This window comes from Pseudophryne corroboree, chromosome 11, assembly GCF_028390025.1.
Source record: "Pseudophryne corroboree isolate aPseCor3 chromosome 11, aPseCor3.hap2, whole genome shotgun sequence".
NCBI classification, from domain to species: Eukaryota; Metazoa; Chordata; class Amphibia; order Anura; family Myobatrachidae; genus Pseudophryne; species Pseudophryne corroboree.
The window spans coordinates 338,377,423-338,400,047 of NC_086454.1; the positions used below are offsets into that span (position 1 = coordinate 338,377,423).

The 22,625-nt window shown below is 39.7% G+C and overlaps 1 protein-coding gene across 1 annotated transcript in view; it reads right to left on the reverse strand.

The window, feature by feature from the left end:
- Positions 1-22,625, reverse strand: part of CALB2 (calbindin 2) — a 145,460-nt gene that overhangs the window by 50,502 nt on the left and 72,333 nt on the right. The window contains exons 8-9 of the mRNA XM_063945856.1: positions 13,746-13,785; positions 9,659-9,712 (exon numbers count right to left, since the gene is read on the reverse strand). Coding sequence (XP_063801926.1) covers positions 9,659-9,712; positions 13,746-13,785 — 94 coding nt within the window. The remainder of the gene's footprint in view (positions 1-9,658; positions 9,713-13,745; positions 13,786-22,625) is intronic.

Here is a 22,625-nt window from a genome sequence, read left to right on the forward strand (position 1 = left end):
CTGCCTCCGTATCTTACACCTGTTCTGTATAATGATACACCTGCCTCCATATCTTACACCTGTTCTGTATAATGATACACCTTCCTCCGTATCTTACACCTATTCTGTGTAATAATACACCTACCTCCGTATCTTACACCTGTATAATGATACAACTGCTTACGTATCTTACACCTTTTCTCTATAATGATACACCTGCCTCCGTATTTTACACCTTTTCTCTATAATGATACACCTGCCTCCATATCTTACACCTGTTCTGTATAATGATACACCTGCCTCTGTATTTTACACCTGTTCTGTGTAATAATATACCTGCCTTCGTATCTTACACCTGTTCTGTGTAATGATACACCTGCCTCCGTATCTTACACCTGTTCTGTATAATGATACACCTGCCTCCGTATCTTACACCTGTTCTGTATGATACACCTACCTTCGTATTTTACACCTGTTCTGTGTAATAATACACCTGCCTCCGTATCTTACACCTGTATAATGATACAACTGCCTCCGTATCTTACACCTGTTCTCTATAATGATACACCTGCCTCCGTATCTTACACCTTTTCTCTGTAATAATACACCTGCCTCCATATCTTACACCTGTTCTGTGTAATGATACACCTGCCTCCGTATCTTACACCTGTTCTGTATAATAATACACGTTCCTCCATATCATATACCTGTTCTGTCTTATATTGTTTCTGTATAATGATACACCTGGCTCTATGACGTATATTGGTTCTGTATAACTATACACCTGACTCTATGATGTATATTGGTTCTTTATAACTATACACCTGGCTCTATGTTGTATATTGGTTCTGTATAACGATACACCTAGCTCTATGTTGTATATTGGTTGTGTATAATGATACACCTGGCTCTATGTCGTATATTGATTCTGTATAAGTATACACCTTGCTCTATGTTGTATATTGGTTCTGTATAAGGATACACCTGGCTCTATGTCGTATATTGGTTCTGTATAAGGATACACCTGGCTCTATGTTGTATATTGGTTCTGTATAACGATACACCTGGCTCTATGTCGTATATTGGCTCTGTATAAGGATACGCCTGGCTCTATGTCGTATAATGGTTCTGTATAATGATACACCTGGCTCTATGTCGTATATTGGTTCTGTATAATGATACACCTGGCTCTATATCGTATATTGGTTCTTTATAACTATACACCTGGCTCTATGTTGTATATTGGTTCTGTATAATGATACACCTGTCTCTATGACTTATATTGGTTCTGTATAACGATACACCTGGCTCTATGTCGTATATTGGTTCTGTATAACGATACACCTGGCTCTATGTCGTATATTGGTTCTGTATAAGGATACACCTGTCTCTATGTCGTATATTGGTTCTGTATAAGGATACACCTGGCTCTATGTCGTATATTGGTTCTGTATAACGATACACCTGGCTCTATGTCTTATATTGGTTCTGTATAAGTATACACCTGGCTCTATGTCGTATATTGGTTCTGTATAATGATACACCTGGCTCTATGTTGTATATTGGTTCTGTATAAGGATACACCTGGCTCTATGTCGTATATTGATTCTGTATAACCCTACACCTGGCTCTATGTCTTATATTGGTTCTGTATAATGATACATCTGGCTCTATGACTTATATTGGTTCTGTATAACGATACACCTGGCTCTATGACTTATATTGGTTCTGTATAACGATACACCTGGCTCTATGTCGTATATTGGTTCTGTATAATGATACACCTGGCTCTATGACTTATATTGGTTCTGTATAACGATACACCTGGCTCTATGTCGTATATTGGTTCTGTATAATGATACACCTGGCTCTATGTCGTATATTGGTTCTGTATAATGATACACCTGGCTCTATGTCGTATATTGGTTCTGTATAAGGATACACCTGGCTCTATGTTGTATATTGGTTCTGTATAAGTATTCACCTTGCTCTATGTTGTATATTGGTTATGTATAACGATACACCTGGCTATATGTTGTATATTGGTTCTGTATAATGATACACCTGGCTCTATGACTTATATTGGTTCTGTATAATGATACACCTGGCTCTATGTCACATATTGGTTCTGTATAACGATACACCTGGCTCTGTGTCTTATATTGGTTCTGTATAACGATACACCTGGCTCTATGTCGTATATTGGTTCTGTATAATGATACACCTGGCTCTATGTCGTATATAGGTTCTGTATAATGATACACCTGGCTCTATGTCGTATATTGGTTCTGTATAATGATACACCTGGCTCTATGTCGTTTATTGGTTCTTTATAACTATACACCTTGCTCTATGTTGTATATTGGTTCTGTATAATGATACACCTGGCTCTATGTCGTATATTGGTTCTGTATAACGATACACCTGGCTCTATGTCGTATATTGATTCTGTATAACGATACACCTGGCTCTATGTCGTATATTGATTCTGTATAACGATACACCTGGCTCTATGACTTATATTGGTTCTGTATAACGATACACCTGGCTCTGTGTCGTATATTGATTCTGTATAACGATACACCTGGCTCTATGTTGTATATTGGTTCTGTATAACGATACACCTGGCTTTATGTCATATATTGATTCTGTATAACGATACACCTGGCTCTATGTTGTATATTGGTTCTGTATAACGATACACCTGGCTCTATGTCGTATATTGGTTCTGTATAACAATACACCTGGCTCTATGACTTATATTGGTTCTGTATAACGATACACCTGGCTCTATGTCGTATATTGGTTCTGTATAATGATACACCTAGCTCTATGTCGTATATTGATTCTGTATAACGATACACCTGGCTCTATGTCATATATTGATTCTGTATAACCCTACACCTGGCTCTATGTCGTATATTGGTTCTGTATAACGATATACCTGGCTCAATGTCGTATATTGATTCTGTATAACGATACACCTGGCTCTATGTTGTATATTGGTTCTGTATAACGATACACCTGGCTCTATGTCGTATATTGGTTCTGTATAAGGATACGCCTGGCTCTATGTCGTATAATGGTTCTGTATAATGATACACCTGGCTCTATGTCGTATATTGGTTCTGTATAATGATACACCTGGCTCTATATCGTATATTGGTTCTTTATAACTATACACCTGGCTCTATGTTGTATATTGGTTCTGTATAATGATACACCTGTCTCTATGACTTATATTGGTTCTGTATAACGATACACCTGGCTCTATGTCGTATATTGGTTCTGTATAACGATACACCTGGCTCTATGTCGTATATTGGTTCTGTATAAGGATACACCTGTCCCTATGTCGTATATTGGTTCTGTATAAGGATACACCTGGCTCTATGTCGTATATTGGTTCTGTATAACGATAAACCTGGCTCTATGTCTTATATTGGTTCTGTATAAGTATACACCTGGCTCTATGTCGTATATTGGTTCTGTATAATGATACACCTGGCTCTATGTTGTATATTGGTTCTGTATAAGGATACACCTGGCTCTATGTCGTATATTGATTCTGTATAACCCTACACCTGGCTCTATGTCTTATATTGGTTCTGTATAATGATACATCTGGCTCTATGACTTATATTGGTTCTGTATAACGATACACCTGGCTCTATGACTTATATTGGTTCTGTATAACGATACACCTGGCTCTATGTCGTATATTGGTTCTGTATAATGATACACCTGGCTCTATGACTTATATTGGTTCTGTATAACGATACACCTGGCTCTATGTCGTATATTGGTTCTGTATAATGATACACCTGGCTCTATGTCATATATTGGTTCTGTATAATGATACACCTGGCTCTATGTCGTATATTGGTTCTGTATAAGGATACACCTGGCTCTATGTTGTATATTGGTTCTGTATAAGTATTCACCTTGCTCTATGTTGTATATTGGTTATGTATAACAATACACCTGGCTATATGTTGTATATTGGTTCTGTATAATGATACACCTGGCTCTATGACTTATATTGGTTCTGTATAATGATACACCTGGCTCTATGTCATATATTGGTTCTGTATAACGATACACCTGGCTCTGTGTCTTATATTGGTTCTGTATAACGATACACCTGGCTCTATGTCGTATATTGGTTCTGTATAATGATACACCTGGCTCTATGTCGTATATTGGTTCTGTATAATGATACACCTGGCTCTATGTCGTATATTGGTTCTGTATAATGATACACCTGGCTCTATGTCGTTTATTGGTTCTTTATAACTATACACCTTGCTCTATGTTGTATATTGGTTCTGTATAATGATACACCTGGCTCTATGTCGTATATTGGTTCTGTATAACGATACACCTGGCTCTATGTCGTATATTGATTCTGTATAACGATACACCTGGCTCTATGTCGTATATTGATTCTGTATAACGATACACCTGGCTCTATGACTTATATTGGTTCTGTATAACGATACACCTGGCTCTGTGTCGTATATTGATTCTGTATAACGATACACCTGGCTCTATGTTGTATATTGGTACTGTATAACGATACACCTGGCTTTATGTCATATATTGATTCTGTATAACGATACACCTGGCTCTATGTTGTATATTGGTTCTGTATAACGATACACCTGGCTCTATGTCGTATATTGGTTCTGTATAACAATACACCTGGCTCTATGACTTATATTGGTTCTGTATAACGATACACCTGGCTCTATGTCGTATATTGGTTCTGTATAATGATACACCTAGCTCTATGTCGTATATTGATTCTGTATAACGATACACCTGGCTCTATGTCATATATTGATTCTGTATAACCCTACACCTGGCTCTATGTCGTATATTGGTTCTGTATAACGATATACCTGGCTCAATGTCGTATATTGATTCTGTATAACGATACACCTGGCTCTATGTTGTATATTGGTTCTGTATAACGATACACCTGGCTCTATGTCGTATATTGATTCTGTATAACGATACACCTGGCTCTATGTCGTATATTGATTCTGTATAACGATACACCTGGCTCTATGTCGTATATTGATTCTGTATAAGGATACACCTGGCTCTATGTCGTATATTGATTCTGTATAACGATACACCTGGCTCTATGTTGTATATTGGTTCTGTATAACCTTACACCTGGCTCTATGTCGTATATTGGTTCTGTATAAGGATACACCTGGCTCTATGTCGTATATTGGCTCTGTATAAGGATACACCTGGCTCTATGTCGTATTTTGGTTCTGTATAAGGATACACCTGGCTCTATGTCGTATATTGGTTCTGTATAACGATACACCTGGCTCTATGTCATATATTGATTCTGTATAACGACACACCTAGCTCTATGTCGTATATTGATTCTGTATAACGATACACCTGGCTCTATGTCGTATATTGGTTCTGTATAAGTATACACCTGGCTTTATGTCGTATATTGGTTCTGTATAATGATACACCTGGCTCTATGACTTATATTGGTTCTGTATAACGATATACCTGGCTCTATGTCGTATATTGGTTCTGTATAAAGATACACCTGGCTCTATGTCGTATATTGATTCTGTATAACGATACACCTGGCTCTATGTCATATATTGGTTCTGTATAACGATATACCTGGCTCTATGTTGTATATTGGTTCTGTATAACGATACACATGGCTCTATGTCATATATTGATTCTGTATAACGATACACCTGGCTCTATGTCGTATATTGATTCTGTATCACGATACACCTGGCTCTATGTCATATATTGGTTCTGTATAATGATACACCTGGCTCTATGTCGTATATTGGTTCTGTATAACGATACACCTGGCTCTATGTCATATATTGGTTCTGTATAACCCTACACCTGGCTCTATGTCGTATATTGGTTCTGTATAACGAAATACCTGGCTCTATGTTGTATATTGATTCTGTATAACGATACACCTGGCTCTATGTCATATATTGATTCTGTATAACGATACACCTGGCTCTATGTCGTATATTGATTCTGTATAACGATACACCTGGCTCTATGTCGTATATTGATTCTGTATAACGATACACCTGGCTCTATGTCGTACATTGGTTCTGTATAACGATACACCTGGCTCTATGTCATATATTGGTTCTGTATAACCCTACACCTGGCTCTATGTCGTATATTGGTTCTGTATAACGATATACCTGGCTCTATGTTGTATATTGATTCTGTATAACGATACACCTGGCTCTATGTCGTATATTGATTCTGTATAACGATACACTTGGCTCTATGTCGTATATTGATTCTGTGTAACGATACACCTGGCTCTATGATGTATATTGATTCTGTATAACGATACACCTGGCTCTATGTCGTATATTGGTTCTGTATAACGATATACCTGGCTCTATGTCGTATATTGGTTCTGTATAACGATACACATGGCTCTATGTCATATATTGGTTCTGTATAACCCTACACCTGGCTCTATGTCGTATATTGATTCTGTATAACGATACACCTGGCTCTATGTCATATATTGATTCTGTATAACGATACACCTGGCTCTATGTCGTATATTGATTCTGTATAACGATACACCTGGCTCTATGTTGTATATTGATTCTGTATAACGATATACCTGGCTCTATGTCGTATATTGATTCTGTATAACGATACACCTGGCTCTATGTCATATATTGATTCTGTATAACGATACACCTGGCTCTATGTCGTATATTGAATCTGTATAACGATACACCTGGCTCTATGTCATATATTGGTTCTGTATAACCCTACACCTGGCTCTATGTCGTATATTGGTTCTGTATAACGATATACCTGGCTCTATGTTGTATATTGATTCTATATAACAATACACCTGGCTCTATGTCGTATATTGATTCTGTATAACGATACACTTGGCTCTATGTCGTATATTGATTCTGTGTAACGATACACCTGGCTCTATGATGTATATTGATTCTGTATAACGATACACCTGGCTCTATGTCGTATATTGGTTCTGTATAACGATATACCTGGCTCTATGTCGTATATTGGTTCTGTATAACGATACACATGGCTCTATGTCATATATTGGTTCTGTATAACCCTACACCTGGCTCTATGTCGTATATTGGGTCTGTATAACGATATACCTGGCTCTATGTTGTATATTGATTCTGTATAACGATACACCTGGCTCTATGTCATATATTGATTCTGTATAACGATACACCTGGCTCTATGTCGTATATTGATTCTGTATAACGATACACCTGGCTCTATGTTGTATATTGATTCTGTATAACGATATACCTGGCTCTATGTTGTATATTGATTCTGTATAACGATACACCTGGCTCTATGTCATGTATTGATTCTGTATAACGAAACACCTGGCTCTATGTCATATATTGATTCTGTATAACGATACACCTGGCTCTATGTCGTATATTGATTCTGTATAACTATACACCTGGCTCTATGATGTATATTGATTCTGTATAACGATACACCTGGCTCTATGTCATATATTGGTTCTGTATAACGATATACCTGGCTCTATGTCGTATATTGGTTCTGTATAACGATACACCTGGCTCTATGTCATATATTGGTTCTGTATAACCCTACACCTGGCTCTATGTCGTATATTGGTTCTGTATAACGATATACCTGGCTCTATGTTGTATATTGATTCTGTATAACGATACACCTGGCTCTATGTCATATATTGATTCTGTATAAGGATACAACTGGCTCTATGTCATATATTGGTTCTGTATAACAATACACCTGGCTCTATGTCGTATATTGATTCTGTATAACGATACACCTGGCTCTATGATGTATATTGGTTCTGTATAACGATACACCTGGCTCTATGTCGTATATTTGTTCTGTATAAGGATACACCTGGCTCTATGATGTATATTGATTCTGTATAACGATACACCTGGCTCTATGTCGTATATTGGTTCTGTATAACGATACACCTGGCTCTATGTCGTATATTGGTTCTGTATAACCCTACACCTGGCTCTATGTCGTATATTGATTCTGTATAACGATACACCTGGCTCTATGATGTATATTGGTTCTGTATAAGGATACACCTGGCTCTATGTCGTATATTGGTTCTGTATAACGATACACCTGGCTCTATGACTTATATTGGTTCTGTATAATGATACACCTGGCTCTATGTCATATATTGGTTCTGTATAACGATACACCTGGCTCTATGTCGTATATTGGTTCTGTATAACGATACACCTGGCTCTATGTCGTATATTGATTCTGTATAACGATACACCTGGCTCTGTGTTGTATATTGGTTCTGTATAACGATACACCTGGCTCTATGTCGTATATTGATTCTGTATAACGATACACCTGGCTCTATGTCATATATTGGTTCTGTATAACCCTACACCTGGCTCTATGTCGTATATTGATTCTGTATAATGATACACCTGGCTCTATGTCATATATTGGTTCTGTATAACGATACACCTGGCTCTATGTCATATATTGGTTCTGTATAACGATACACCTGGCTCTATGTCGTATATTGGTTCTGTATAACGATACACCTGGCTCTATGTCGTATATTGATTCTGTATAACGATACACCTGGCTCTGTGTTGTATATTGGTTCTGTATAACGATACACCTGGCTCTATGTCGTATATTGATTCTGTATAACGATACACCTGGCTCTGTGTTGTATATTGGTTCTGTATAACGATACACCTGGCTCTATGTCATATATTGATTCTGTATAATGATACACCTGGCTCTATGTCATATATTGGTTCTGTATAACGATACACCTGGCTCTATGTCGTATATTGGTTCTGTATAACGATACACCTGGCTCTATGTCGTATATTGATTCTGTATAACGATACACCTGGCTCTGTGTTGTATATTGGTTCTGTATAACGATACACCTGGCTCTATGTCGTATATTGATTCTGTATAACAATACACCTGGCTCTATGTCGTATATTGATTCTGTATAACGATACACCTGGCTCTATGTCTTATATTGGTTCTGTATAATGATACACCTGGCTCTATGTCGTATATTGGTTCTGTATAACGATACACCTAGCTTTATGTCGTATATTGGTTCTGTATAACGATACACCTGGCTCTATGTCGTATATTGGTTCTGTATAACCCTACACCTGGCTCTATGTCGTATATTGGTTCTGTATAACCCTACACCTGGCTCTCTGTCTTATATTGGTTCTGTATAATGATACACCTGGCTCTATGTCGTATATTGGTTCTGTATAAGGATACACCTGGCTCTATGTCGTATATTGATTCTGTATAAGTATACACCTGGCTCTATGTCGTATATTGATTCTGTATAAGGATACACCTGGCTCTATGAATTATATTGGTTCTGTATAACGATACACCTGGCTCTATGTTGTATATTGGTTCTGTATAACGATACACCTGGCTCTATGTCGTATATTGATTCTGTATAACGATACACCTGGCTCTATGTCGTATATTGGTTCTGTATAACAATACACCTGGCTCTATGTCGTATATTGATTCTGTATAACGATACACCTGGCTCTATGTCATATATTGGTTCTGTATAACAATACACCTGGCGCTATGTTACCTTGTCATAGAAGTTGAATATCGCATTGAACTCGTCACAGCTCAGCTTCATCCCCTGTAAGAGACCGGCAAATTATTGCCTGTAATAACATTACGTGTTCTTTCCTACATGAAGTCTATACGTGTTTGTCACAGACGTCTTCCAGAGAGAAACAACACATTGTCTGTCCCACTGTCATTGAGTATAGGAAGAATAGTGGAACAGTCATTCATACTACAATCCGTATCACTGACACCTATTCTCCTACTATAGAGGACATACATCAGCCAATCAGATGCTAGCTGCCATGTTTTTAGTGGAATGTACAGAAAACAAGCACATGATAAGGAACTGGGAGTAGTGACACTGTAACAGAATAATGTGCTACAGTTATATAGGGACAGTTATGTAACATTGCGTCACTGTGCAGAGGTCAGGGGGCAGACATTGCGTCGCTGTGCAGTGGTCAGGGGGCAGACATTGCGTTGTGTTACGGTCAGGGGGCAGACACTGTGTCGCTGTGCAGCGGTCAGGGGGCAGACATTGTGTTGTTGTGCTACGGTCAGGGGGCAGACACTGTCGCTGTGCAGCGGTCAGGGGGCGGACATTGCGTCACTGTGCAGTGATCAGGGGGGCAGACGTTGCGTCACTGTACAGTGGTCAGGGGGCAGACAATGTGTCACTGTGCAGCGGTCAGGGGGCGGGCATTGTGTTGCTGTGCAGCGGTCAGAGGGCAGACATTGTGTCGCTGTGCAGCGGTCAGGGGGCGGACAATGCGTCACTGTGCAGCGGTCAGCGGGTGGACATTGTGTCGCTGTGCTGCGGTCAGGGGGCAGACATTGTGCCGCTATGCAGCGGTCAGGGGGCAGACAATGCGTCTCTGTGCTGCAGTCAGGGGGCGGACATTGCGTCCTTGTGCTGCGGTCAGTGGGCGGGCATTGCGTCGCTGTGCTGCGGTCAGGGGGCGGACATTGCGTCCTTGTGTTGCGGTCAGGGGGTGGACATTGCGTCGCTGTGCTGCGGTCAGGGGCAGACATTGCGTCACTGTGTTGCAGTCAGGGGGTGGACATTGCGTCGCTGTGCGGCGGTCAGGGGGCGGACATTGCGTCACTGTGCTGCGGTCAGGGGGCAGACATTGCGTCGCTGTGCTGCGGTCAGAGGGCAGACATTGCGTCCTTGTGCTGCAGTCAGGGTGCGGACATTGCGTTGTTGTGCGGCGGTCAGGGGGAAGACATTGCGTTGCTGTGCTGCGGTCAGGGGCCAGACATTGCGTCCTTGTGCTGCGGTCAGGGGGCGGACATTGCGTCACTGTGCTGCGGTCAGGGGCCAGACATTGCGTCCTTGTGCTGCGGTCAGGGTGCGGACATTGCGTTGCTGTGCGGCGGTCAGGGGGCGGACATTGCGTCACTGTGCTGCGGTCAGGGGCCAGACATTGCTTTGCTGTGCTGCGGTCAGACATTGCGTTGCTGTGCTGCGGTCATAGGATGGACTGATGATGGACAATAGTCACGTCAGACTGGCACATGAAGGGCCCATCGGTGGAATGCTGTAGTAGAAACTCATGCTTAAGATACATGGCCAACCATTAGAGAGTACATAACCTGCAGACAACATGGATATTACAGTGCCTGGGCCCATATATACAGCACTGTGCAAAAGATTCAGGCAGGTGTGGGCACAATGCTGCACAGTGAGAATGCTGTCAGAAACAGAAACAGAAGTGTTATTATTAGTTTCTTTTTATAAATTAACAAAATACAAGGTGAATGAACAGAAGAGAAATGTGAATCATATCAGTATTTGGTGTGACTGACCTTTGCCTTCACAACAGCATCAATTCTTCTAGGTACACTTGCACATAGTTTTTGAAGGAACTCGGCAGGGACGTTGTTGCAAACATCTTGGAGAACTAACCACAGATCTTCTGTGGATGTAGGCTGCTCAGATCCTCCTGCCTCTTCATGTAATCCCAGACAGACCATGATGTTGAGATCAGGGCTCTGTGGGGGCCAAATCATCACTTCCAGGACTCCTTTTCTACTTTACACTGAAGATAGTTCTTAATGACATTGGTTGTATGTTTGGGGTCATTGTCCTGCTGCTGATTAAATTAGGAGCCAATCAGACGCCTCCCTGATGGTACTGCATGATGGATAAGTACCTGCCTGTATTTCTCAGCATTGGGGACACCATTAATCCTGACCAAATCCCCAGCTCCATCTGCTGAAATGCAGCCTCAAACCTGTAAGGAACCTCCACCCTGCATCACTGCTGCCTGCAGACACTCAGTACTGTACCGCTCTCCAGTCCTGCGGGGAACACACTGCCTTCTCTTACATCCAAATATTTCACATTGTGACTCCTCCGTCCAGAGCACCGGCTGCCATGTTTCTGCTCCCCAGTCCCTGTTTTTTCATGTATAGTTGAGTCACTTGGCTTTTTGGCCGCAATCCTTCCATGAAGACCACTTCTGGACAGACTTCTCTGAACAGTAGATGGGCCACTGGTTTCTGCCAGTTCTTAGCTGGTGGCACTGCTGGACATCTTCCGATTTCAAAATGAAGAAACCATGATGTGTCTTTCATCTGATGGACTAAGTTTCCTTGGCCGACCACTGCGTCTACGGTCCTCAACTTTGCCCATTTCTTTGTGTTTCTTCAACAGAGCTTGAACATCACATCTTGAGACCCCGGTCTGCTTTGAAACCTTTGCCTGGGACTCTGGGAGAGACCTTGCTGATGTAGTATAACTACCTTGTGTCTTGTTGCTGTGCTCCTTCTTGCCATGGTGTAAGACCTGTGACATGGGGGGGGGGGGGGCATTCCGAGTTGATCGATCGCTAGCAGTTTTTAGCAGCCGTGCAAACGCATTGTCGCCGCCCACTGGGGAGTGTATTTTCGCTTTGCAGAAGTGCGAACGCTTGTTTTGTGCAAAATCGTTTTGTGCAAAACAAGAGTAGCCCTGTAGTTACTCTTCGTGTGCGTTGATTCTAACGACGGAGGGACAGCTTTTGACGTCACACACCCGCCCAGCCACGCCTGCGCTTTTTCTGCCACGCCTGCGTTTTTCTAAGCACTCCCTGAAAACGATCAGTTGACACCCAGAAACGCCCACTTCATGTCAATCTCCTTGCGGCCGGCTGTGTGATTGGAATCGTCGCTAGAACCAGTGCAAAACCACAATGGACTTTGTACCCGTACGACGCGCGTGCGCATTGCGGAGCATACGCAGACGCAGATTAGCCGTTTTTTTTCACTGATCGCTACGCAGCGGACAACGGCAGCTAGCGATCAACTCGGAATGACCCCCTTGGAACGGTCTTCCACAACCTCACATTTGTAGCAGAGTTTGGCTGTTCCTCACCCAGTTTTAAGCCTCCTACACAACTGTTTCTGTTTCAGTTAATGACTGTGTTTCAACCTACATATGACAATGAGGATCATTATCACCTGTTTGGTATGATTCATTAATCATACACCTGACTATCCTATACAATTCCTGACTTTGTGCAAGTGTACCTAGAAGAATTGATGCTAGTGTGAAGGGAAAGGGCGTTCACACCAAATATTGATTTGATTTAGATTCCTCTTCTATTCACTTTGCATTTTGTTAATTGATCAAAATAAACCTTTAACACCTCTATTTCTGACAGCATTCTTACTTTTCCGCATTTTTTCCTGCCTAAAACTTTTGCACAGTACTGTATATGTTAACACAACCACTGAATTTGATTGACAGGAGGGCAGATCTTGGTGTAGTTTCTATAGAAACAGCATGCAGCCATGTTCATCCATGTTCCTGCTCTACCGGGTAAGTGACCCTCGTACAGAGTAACAATGAATAATGTAAGGGTACAGCTGGGCATTATAGGAGGGAATGGAGCCCACGGGCACTTAGGCCCACCAGGGACTTCCCCTGTACTCCTATGGACCAGTCCTGGTCATCAGTCTCTGACTACAGTCGCCCATTCCATACACTTACAGGACGAGCATACATCTGATCACGGACCACAAATACCACAACATGTTTGAAGCTGGAAATACTAATAACCTTATTCTTATTTACATGAGTAATAATCAAAGATGCAGACGTCACACTTCATCCATACCTGAAATTTAAGTAAGAAGTTCTCCTGCACAGGCAGCAATCTGTAATACATCATACAATATTATTACTATACAGCATACAGTATTATTACTATACAGCATAAAGTATTATTACAATACATCATACAGTATTATTACTATACAGCATACAGTATTATTACTATACATCAAACAGTATTATTACTATATAGCATAAAGTATTATTACTATACAGCATAAAGTATTTTTACTATACAACATAAAGTATTATTACTATACAGCATACAGTATTATTACTATACATCAAACAGTATTATTACTATACATCAAACAGTATTATTACTATTCATCATACAGTATTATTACTATACATCATACAGTATTATTACTATATAGCATAAAGTATTATTACTATACACAGCATACAATATTATTACTATACAGCATGCAGTATTACTATACAGCATACAGTATTATTACTATACAGCATACAGTATTACTATACAGCATAAAGTATTATTACTATACAGCATACAGTATTATTACTATACAGCATACAGTATTATAACTATACAGCATGAAGTATTATTACTATACAGCATACAGTATTATTACTATACAGCATATAGTATTATAACTATACAGCATACAGTAGTATTACTATACAGCATACAGTATTTATAACTATACAGCATACAGTATTATTACTATACAGCATGCAGTATTACTATACATCATACAGTATTATTACTATACAGCATAAAGTTTTATTACTATATATCATACAGTATTATTACTATACAGCATAAACTATTATTACAATACATCATACACTATTATAACTATACAGCATACAGTATTATTACTATATAGCATAAAGTATTATTACTATACAGCATACAGTATTATTACTATACAGCATACAGTACTATTACTATACATCATACGGTATTATTACTATACAGCATTACTATACAGCATGCAGTATTATTACTATACATCATACAGTATTATTATTATACAGCATAAAGTATTATTACTATACATCATACAGTATTATTACCATACTGCATAAAGTATTACTACCATCCTGTATAAAGTATTATTACCATCCTGCATAAAGTATTACTATTATACTGCATTAAGTATTATTACCATATTGCATAAAGTATTATTACCATCTTGCATAAAGTATTATTACTATACTGCATAAAGTATTATTACCATCCTGAATAAAGTATTATTACCATACTGCATAAAGTATTATTACTATACAGCATAACGTATTATCACTGTACTGCATAAAGTGTTATACTGTACAGCATGAAGTATTATTACTATACTGCATAAAGTATTATTACCATCCTGAATAAAGTATTATTACCATACTGCATAAAGTATTATTACTATACAGCATAACGTATTATCACTGTACTGCATAAAGTGTTATACTGTACAGCATGAAGTATTATTACTATACAACATAAAGTATTTATCATACTGCATAAAGTATTATTACCATACAGCATAAGGTATTATTACAAAACAGCATAAAGTATTATTACTATACAGCATACAGTATTATTACTATAAAACTCCCAAAAAACACAATTCGGGCGCTGTGTGTCTCTAAACTATATTTAAATTCAATTAGTTCTTTATACTGTGAGCTGCAAAAAAACAGTCCAGCTGTGTCTGTATACAAACAGCTAATTTAATTAGTGGGGATGAAGAGCCACAGCTCTCCACCTCAAAAATTAGAACAAACAAAAAACCAAAAGATTACTGTTTTGCGCTATACTATTAGATGGTGCATATATGAATGAAGACACCTGTATAATGTATAACCATCTGATTATTTATTCAATCAAAAATAAAATAAAAAATAAAAATTATGTAATAATATTATATATTACACCTGTGCATATACTTGGACGAATGGAAAAGGGCAATCAATTAGGATGATCAGGTATATAAAGTAATCTAAATACAAAGCATATTACTCTTTGAGGAAGCACCCAGGTGCGAAACGCGTTAGAGGGAGAATTTGCTGATCATTCTACAATTCCAAAAAATTATGGTGATCTGGTCCATAAGCTGGGAACCAAGGACGGCCAAACGTGACTCCTTAACTCAGAAACCGCCGGCTGGGTCTCCTGTAATGAGGGCGCGGCCAACCACCTGACGGGGAGAGTCAGATCTGCATAGCCGTCCGCATACAAGCGGCTCCAGCTTCCCGTGCTCTGCTGAGCGGACGTAGACGGGTGAGAGACAGCACCACATACCACTGAGCACAGCGCAAGATCCCGCAAACAGCAGTCGGGCTGTAGTGGTAAGCTGCCATACACGGCATCTAAGCAGCAAGCACATTGCGGGCAGAGGGTTATAAGGAGCATGTGCACATAACGGGGGACAGCACATATAATTCCATTGTATGCCTATACAAGAGACTGCATCTTACAATTGAAAAGTATAAGGGTGTCTAAAAGTCTTCATACCACGTATAAGCAATTTACATACTATGGAACAATAAGCTGTGTGCACACAGCATATGAGCGGCAACCGCAATTTGGGACAGCAACTTTAAACGTACTTGTTTCTAAAATATACTTATGGACAGCACTTTAAAGTTAAATTACATTTTTTTATGGAAGATTTATACTTAATAATAGGTATTATCTAGAGTGTGCATAAGTATTCATACTATATATGGTAATATATTCCAGGTATTTTTAATTGTTGTTGCAATTAGGAAAAGTATTGGATGATATGTATACATGAATTCTATATAGTAAAAGCAGAGTGTTACATAATTTTTAATTTTAATTTTATTTTTTATTGAATAAATAATCAGGCATTATACAGGTGTCTTCATTCATATATGCACCATCTAATAGTATAGCGCAAAACAGTCATCTTTTGTTTTTTTGTTTGTTCTAATTTTTGAGGTGGAGAGCTGTGGCTCTTCATCCTCACTAATTAAATTAGCTTTGTGTATACAGACACAGCTGGACTGTTTTTTTGCGGCTCACAGTATAAAGAACTAATTGAATTTATATATAATTTAGAGACACACAGTGCCCGAATTGTGGTTTTTTAGAGTTCTGTTTTGGGGTGTTTATTTTTAAACCTGGGCAGCTATTATATAGGACCGTTGGTCCCAAATTGGTGAAAAATAAATATATATATAAAGGCTAAAAGATCTTAACATGTATAGTATGGAGGAGAGAAGGGAAAGGGGAGACATGATAGAAACTTTCAAATATACCAAAGGTTTTAACAAAGTTCAGGAGGGAAACATTCTTCAAAGGAAGAGAAGTATTAGAACTCGAGGACATACACTGAAACTGGAGGGAGGCAGGTTCAGAGGAAATTTAAGGAAAAATTACTTCACAGAAAGGGTAGTGGATAAGTGGAATAGCCTCCCATCAGAGGTGGTAGAGGCTAAGACTGTAGAGCAATTTAAACATGCTTGGGATAGGCATATGAATATCCTTACAAAGAATTAAGGTTCAAAAAGGGTTGAGATTACCTAAAGGATAAAAAAAAGGGGCAGACTAGATGGGCCAAGTGGTTCTTATCTGCCGTCAAATTCTATGTTTCTATATATGTTTCTATATATGTTTCTATATATATATATATATATATATAATATATATAATCTAAGGTGCAGATATGGCTGAATTCACTTGTTTTAATACTCGTATGTCAAGGAGAGAAATTTATATGCAAAATGATGAATGTGAGGAGAGCATTGAAGATGAAGTGGTAGACAAGGATATAATGGGAGGCTTCATGAAGTTGGAACAGCTTCTAAAGGATGAAATGAGACATTGGTGGGACAGTGTCACTTTAAAGAAATACATTCACAATAAACAGATTCCTAGGGGACTGAGAATATTCAAAGCCCTTTCTATTAGAGATGAGCGGGTTCGGTTCCTCTGAATCCGAACCCGCCCGAACTTCAGGTTTTTTACACGGGTCCGAGCAGGCTCGGATCTTCCCGCCTTGCTCGGATAACCCGAGCGCGCCCGAACGTCATCATCACGCTGTCGGATTCTCGCGAGGCTCGGATTCTATCGCGAGACTCGGATTCTATATAAGGAGCCGCGCGTCGCCGCCATTTTCACACGTGCATTGAGAGTCATAGGGAGAGGACGTGGCTGGCGTCCTCTCCGTTTAGAGAAGAGAGAGACACAGTATTTTCGGGGAGCATTATTAGGAGGAGTACTACTGTATACTACTATACTACTTGCTGAAGTGATATTTATAGATTAGATAGTGTGACTGTAAGTGTATTATCTGACTTGTGGGGGAGACACTGACAGTGGGGAGCAGTTAGAGTCTGAGAGCAGGACTCAGGAGTACATATAACGTACAGTGCACACTTTTGCTGCCAGAGTCAGTGCCACACTGCCATTGTTGTGACCACACTGACCACCAGTATAATAATATATTTTGTGATTGTCTGCTTAGGCCTCGGAGTACTAGTTGCAAGTTGCAACGTGACCTGTCCTGAAGTGACCACCAGTTTAATAATCAATCACCACCAGTTTAATATATATATATATATATATATATATATATATATATATATATAATTGGATATAATATATATATATATATATATATATATAATATTGTATACCACCTACCCGTGGTTTTTTTTTTTTCATTCTTCTTTATACATACTACTATAGTAGCTTACTGTAGCAGTCTGCGGTGCTGTGCTGACCTGACAGTGTCCAGCAGGTCCGTCATCAGTCATTACATAATAAATATATATAGTACCTGTCCGGCTGCAGTACTAGTGATATTATATTGATTTCATCTCATTATCAATAATTTATCATCCAGTCTAGACTCTATATTAGCAGCAGACACAGTACGTTAGTCCACGGCTGTAGCTACCTCTGTGTCGGCACTCGGCAGTCCATCCATAATTGTATACCACCTACCCGTGGTTTTTTTTTTTTCTTTCTTCTTTGTACATACTACTATAGAGTATAGTAGCTTACTGTAGCAGTCTGCGGTGCTGCTGAGCTGACAGTGTCCAGCAGGTCCGTCATCAGTCATCATTACCTAATAAATATATTATCTACCTGTCCGGCTGCAGTACTAGTGATATTATATATACATACATATATATATTGATTTCATCTCATTATCAATCATCCAGTCTATATTAGCAGCAGACACAGTATGTTAGTCCACGGCTGTAGCTACCTCTGTGTCGGCACTCAGCAGTCCATCCATAATTGTATACCACCTACCCGTGGTTTTTTTTTTTCTTTCTTCTTTGTACATACTACTATAGTATAGTAGCTTACTGTAGCAGTCTGCGGTGCTGCTGAGCTGACAGTGTCCAGCAGGTCCGTCATCAGTCATCATTACCTAATAAATATATTATCTACCTGTCCGGCTGCAGTACTAGTGATATTATATATACATACATATATATATTGATTTCATCTCATTATCAATCATCCAGTCTATATTAGCAGCAGACACAGTACGTTAGTCCACGGCTGTAGCTACCTCTGTGTCGGCACTCGGCAGTCCATCCATAATTGTATACCACCTACCCGTGTTTTTTTTTTTTCTTTCTTCTTTGTACATACTACTATAGAGTATAGTAGCTTACTGTAGCAGTCTGCGGTGCTGCTGAGCTGACAGTGTCCAGCAGGTCCGTCATCAGTCATCATTACCTAATAAATATATTATCTACCTGTCCGGCTGCAGTACTAGTGATATTATATATACATACATATATATATTGATTTCATCTCATTATCAATCATCCAGTCTATATTAGCAGCAGACACAGTACGTTAGTCCACGGCTGTAGCTACCTCTGTGTCGGCACTCAGCAGTCCATCCATAATTGTATACCACCTACCCGTGGTTTTTTTTTTTTTCTTTCTTCTTTGTACATACTACTATAGTATAGTAGCTTACTGTAGCAGTCTGCGGTGCTGCTGAGCTGACAGTGTCCAGCAGGTCCGTCATCAGTCATCATTACCTAATAAATATATTATCTACCTGTCCGGCTGCAGTACTAGTGATATTATATATACATACATATATATATTGATTTCATCTCATTATCAATCATCCAGTCTATATTAGCAGCAGACACAGTACGTTAGTCCACGGCTGTAGCTACCTCTGTGTCGGCACTCGGCAGTCCATCCATAATTGTATACCACCTACCCGTGTTTTTTTTTTTTTCTTTCTTCTTTGTACATACTACTATAGAGTATAGTAGCTTACTGTAGCAGTCTGCGGTGCTGCTGAGCTGACAGTGTCCAGCAGGTCCGTCATCAGTCATCATTACCTAATAAATATATTATCTACCTGTCCGGCTGCAGTACTAGTGATATTATATATACATACATATATATATTGATTTCATCTCATTATCAATCATCCAGTCTATATTAGCAGCAGACACAGTACGTTAGTCCACGGCTGTAGCTACCTCTGTGTCGGCACTCAGCAGTCCATCCATAATTGTATACCACCTACCCGTGGTTTTTTTTCTTTCTTTCTTCTTTGTACATACTACTATAGTATAGTAGCTTACTGTAGCAGTCTGCGGTGCTGCTGAGCTGACAGTGTCCAGCAGGTCCGTCATCAGTCATCATTACCTAATAAATATATTATCTACCTGTCCGGCTGCAGTACTAGTGATATTATATATACATACATATATATATTGATTTCATCTAATTATCAATCATCCAGTCTATATTAGCAGCAGACACAGTACGTTAGTCCACGGCTGTAGCTACCTCTGTGTCGGCACTCGGCAGTCCATCCATAATTGTATACCACCTACCCGTGGTTTTTTTTTTTCTTTCTTCTTTGTACATACTACTATAGTATAGTAGCTTACTGTAGCAGTCTGCGGTGCTGCTGAGCTGACAGTGTCCAGCAGGTCCGTCATCAGTCATCATTACCTAATAAATATATTATCTACCTGTCCGGCTGCAGTACTAGTGATATTATATATACATACATATATATATTGATTTCATCTAATTATCAATCATCCAGTCTATATTAGCAGCAGACACAGTACGTTAGTCCACGGCTGTAGCTACCTCTGTGTCGGCACTCGGCAGTCCATCCATAATTGTATACCACCTACCCGTGGTTTTTTTTTTCTTTCTTCTTTGTACATACTACTATAGTATAGTAGCTTACTGTAGCAGTCTGCGGTGCTGCTGAGCTGACAGTGTCCAGCAGGTCCGTCATCAGTCATCATTACCTAATAAATATATTATCTACCTGTCCGGCTGCAGTACTAGTGATATTATATATACATACATATATATATTGATTTCATCTCATTATCAATCATCCAGTCTATATTAGCAGCAGACACAGTACGTTAGTCCACGGCTGTAGCTACCTCTGTGTCGGCACTCGGCAGTCCATCCATAATTGTATACCACCTACCCGTGTTTTTTTTTTTTTCTTTCTTCTTTGTACATACTACTATAGTATAGTAGCTTACTGTAGCAGTCTGCGGTGCTGCTGAGCTGACAGTGTCCAGCAGGTCCGTCATCAGTCATCATTACCTAATAAATATATTATCTACCTGTCCGGCTGCAGTACTAGTGATATTATATATACATACATATATATATTGATTTCATCTCATTATCAATCATCCAGTCTATATTAGCAGCAGACACAGTACGTTAGTCCACGGCTGTAGCTACCTCTGTGTCGGCACTCAGCAGTCCATCCATAATTGTATACCACCTACCCGTGGTTTTTTTTCTTTCTTTCTTCTTTGTACATACTACTATAGTATAGTAGCTTACTGTAGCAGTCTGCGGTGCTGCTGAGCTGACAGTGTCCAGCAGGTCCGTCATCAGTCATCATTACCTAATAAATATATTATCTACCTGTCCGGCTGCAGTACTAGTGATATTATATATACATACATATATATATATTGATTTCATCTCATTATCATCCAGTCTTTATTAGCAGCAGACACAGTACGGTAGTCCACGGCTGTAGCTACCTCTGTGTCGGCACTCGGCAGTCCATCCATAAGTATACTAGTATCCATCCATCTCCATTGTTTACCTGAGGTGCCTTTTAGTTGTGCCTATTAAAATATGGAGAACAAAAATGTTGAGGTTCCAAAATTAGGGAAAGATCAAGATCCACTTCCACCTCGTGCTGAAGCTGCTGCCACTAGTCATGGCCGAGACGATGAAATGCCAGCAACGTCGTCTGCCAAGGCCGATGCCCAATGTCATAGTACAGAGCATGTCAAATCCAAAACACCAAATATCAGTAAAAAAAGGACTCCAAAACCTAAAATAAAATTGTCGGAGGAGAAGCGTAAACTTGCCAATATGCCATTTACCACACGGAGTGGCAAGGAACGGCTGAGGCCCTGGCCTATGTTCATGGCTAGTGGTTCAGCTTCACATGAGGATGGAAGCACTCAGCCTCTCGCTAGAAAACTGAAAAGACTCAAGCTGGCAAAAGCACCGCAAAGAACTGTGCGTTCTTCGAAATCCCAAATCCACAAGGAGAGTCCAATTGTGTCGGTTGCGATGCCTGACCTTCCCAACACTGGACGTGAAGAGCATGCGCCTTCCACCATTTGCACGCCCCCTGCAAGTGCTGGAAGGAGCACCCGCAGTCCAGTTCCTGATAGTCAGATTGAAGATGTCAGTGTTGAAGTACACCAGGATGAGGAGGATATGGGTGTTGCTGGCGCTGGGGAGGAAATTGACCAGGAGGATTCTGATGGTGAGGTGGTTTGTTTAAGTCAGGCACCCGGGGAGACACCTGTTGTCCGTGGGAGGAATATGGCCGTTGACATGCCTGGTGAAAATACCAAAAAAATCAGCTCTTCAGTGTGGAGGTAT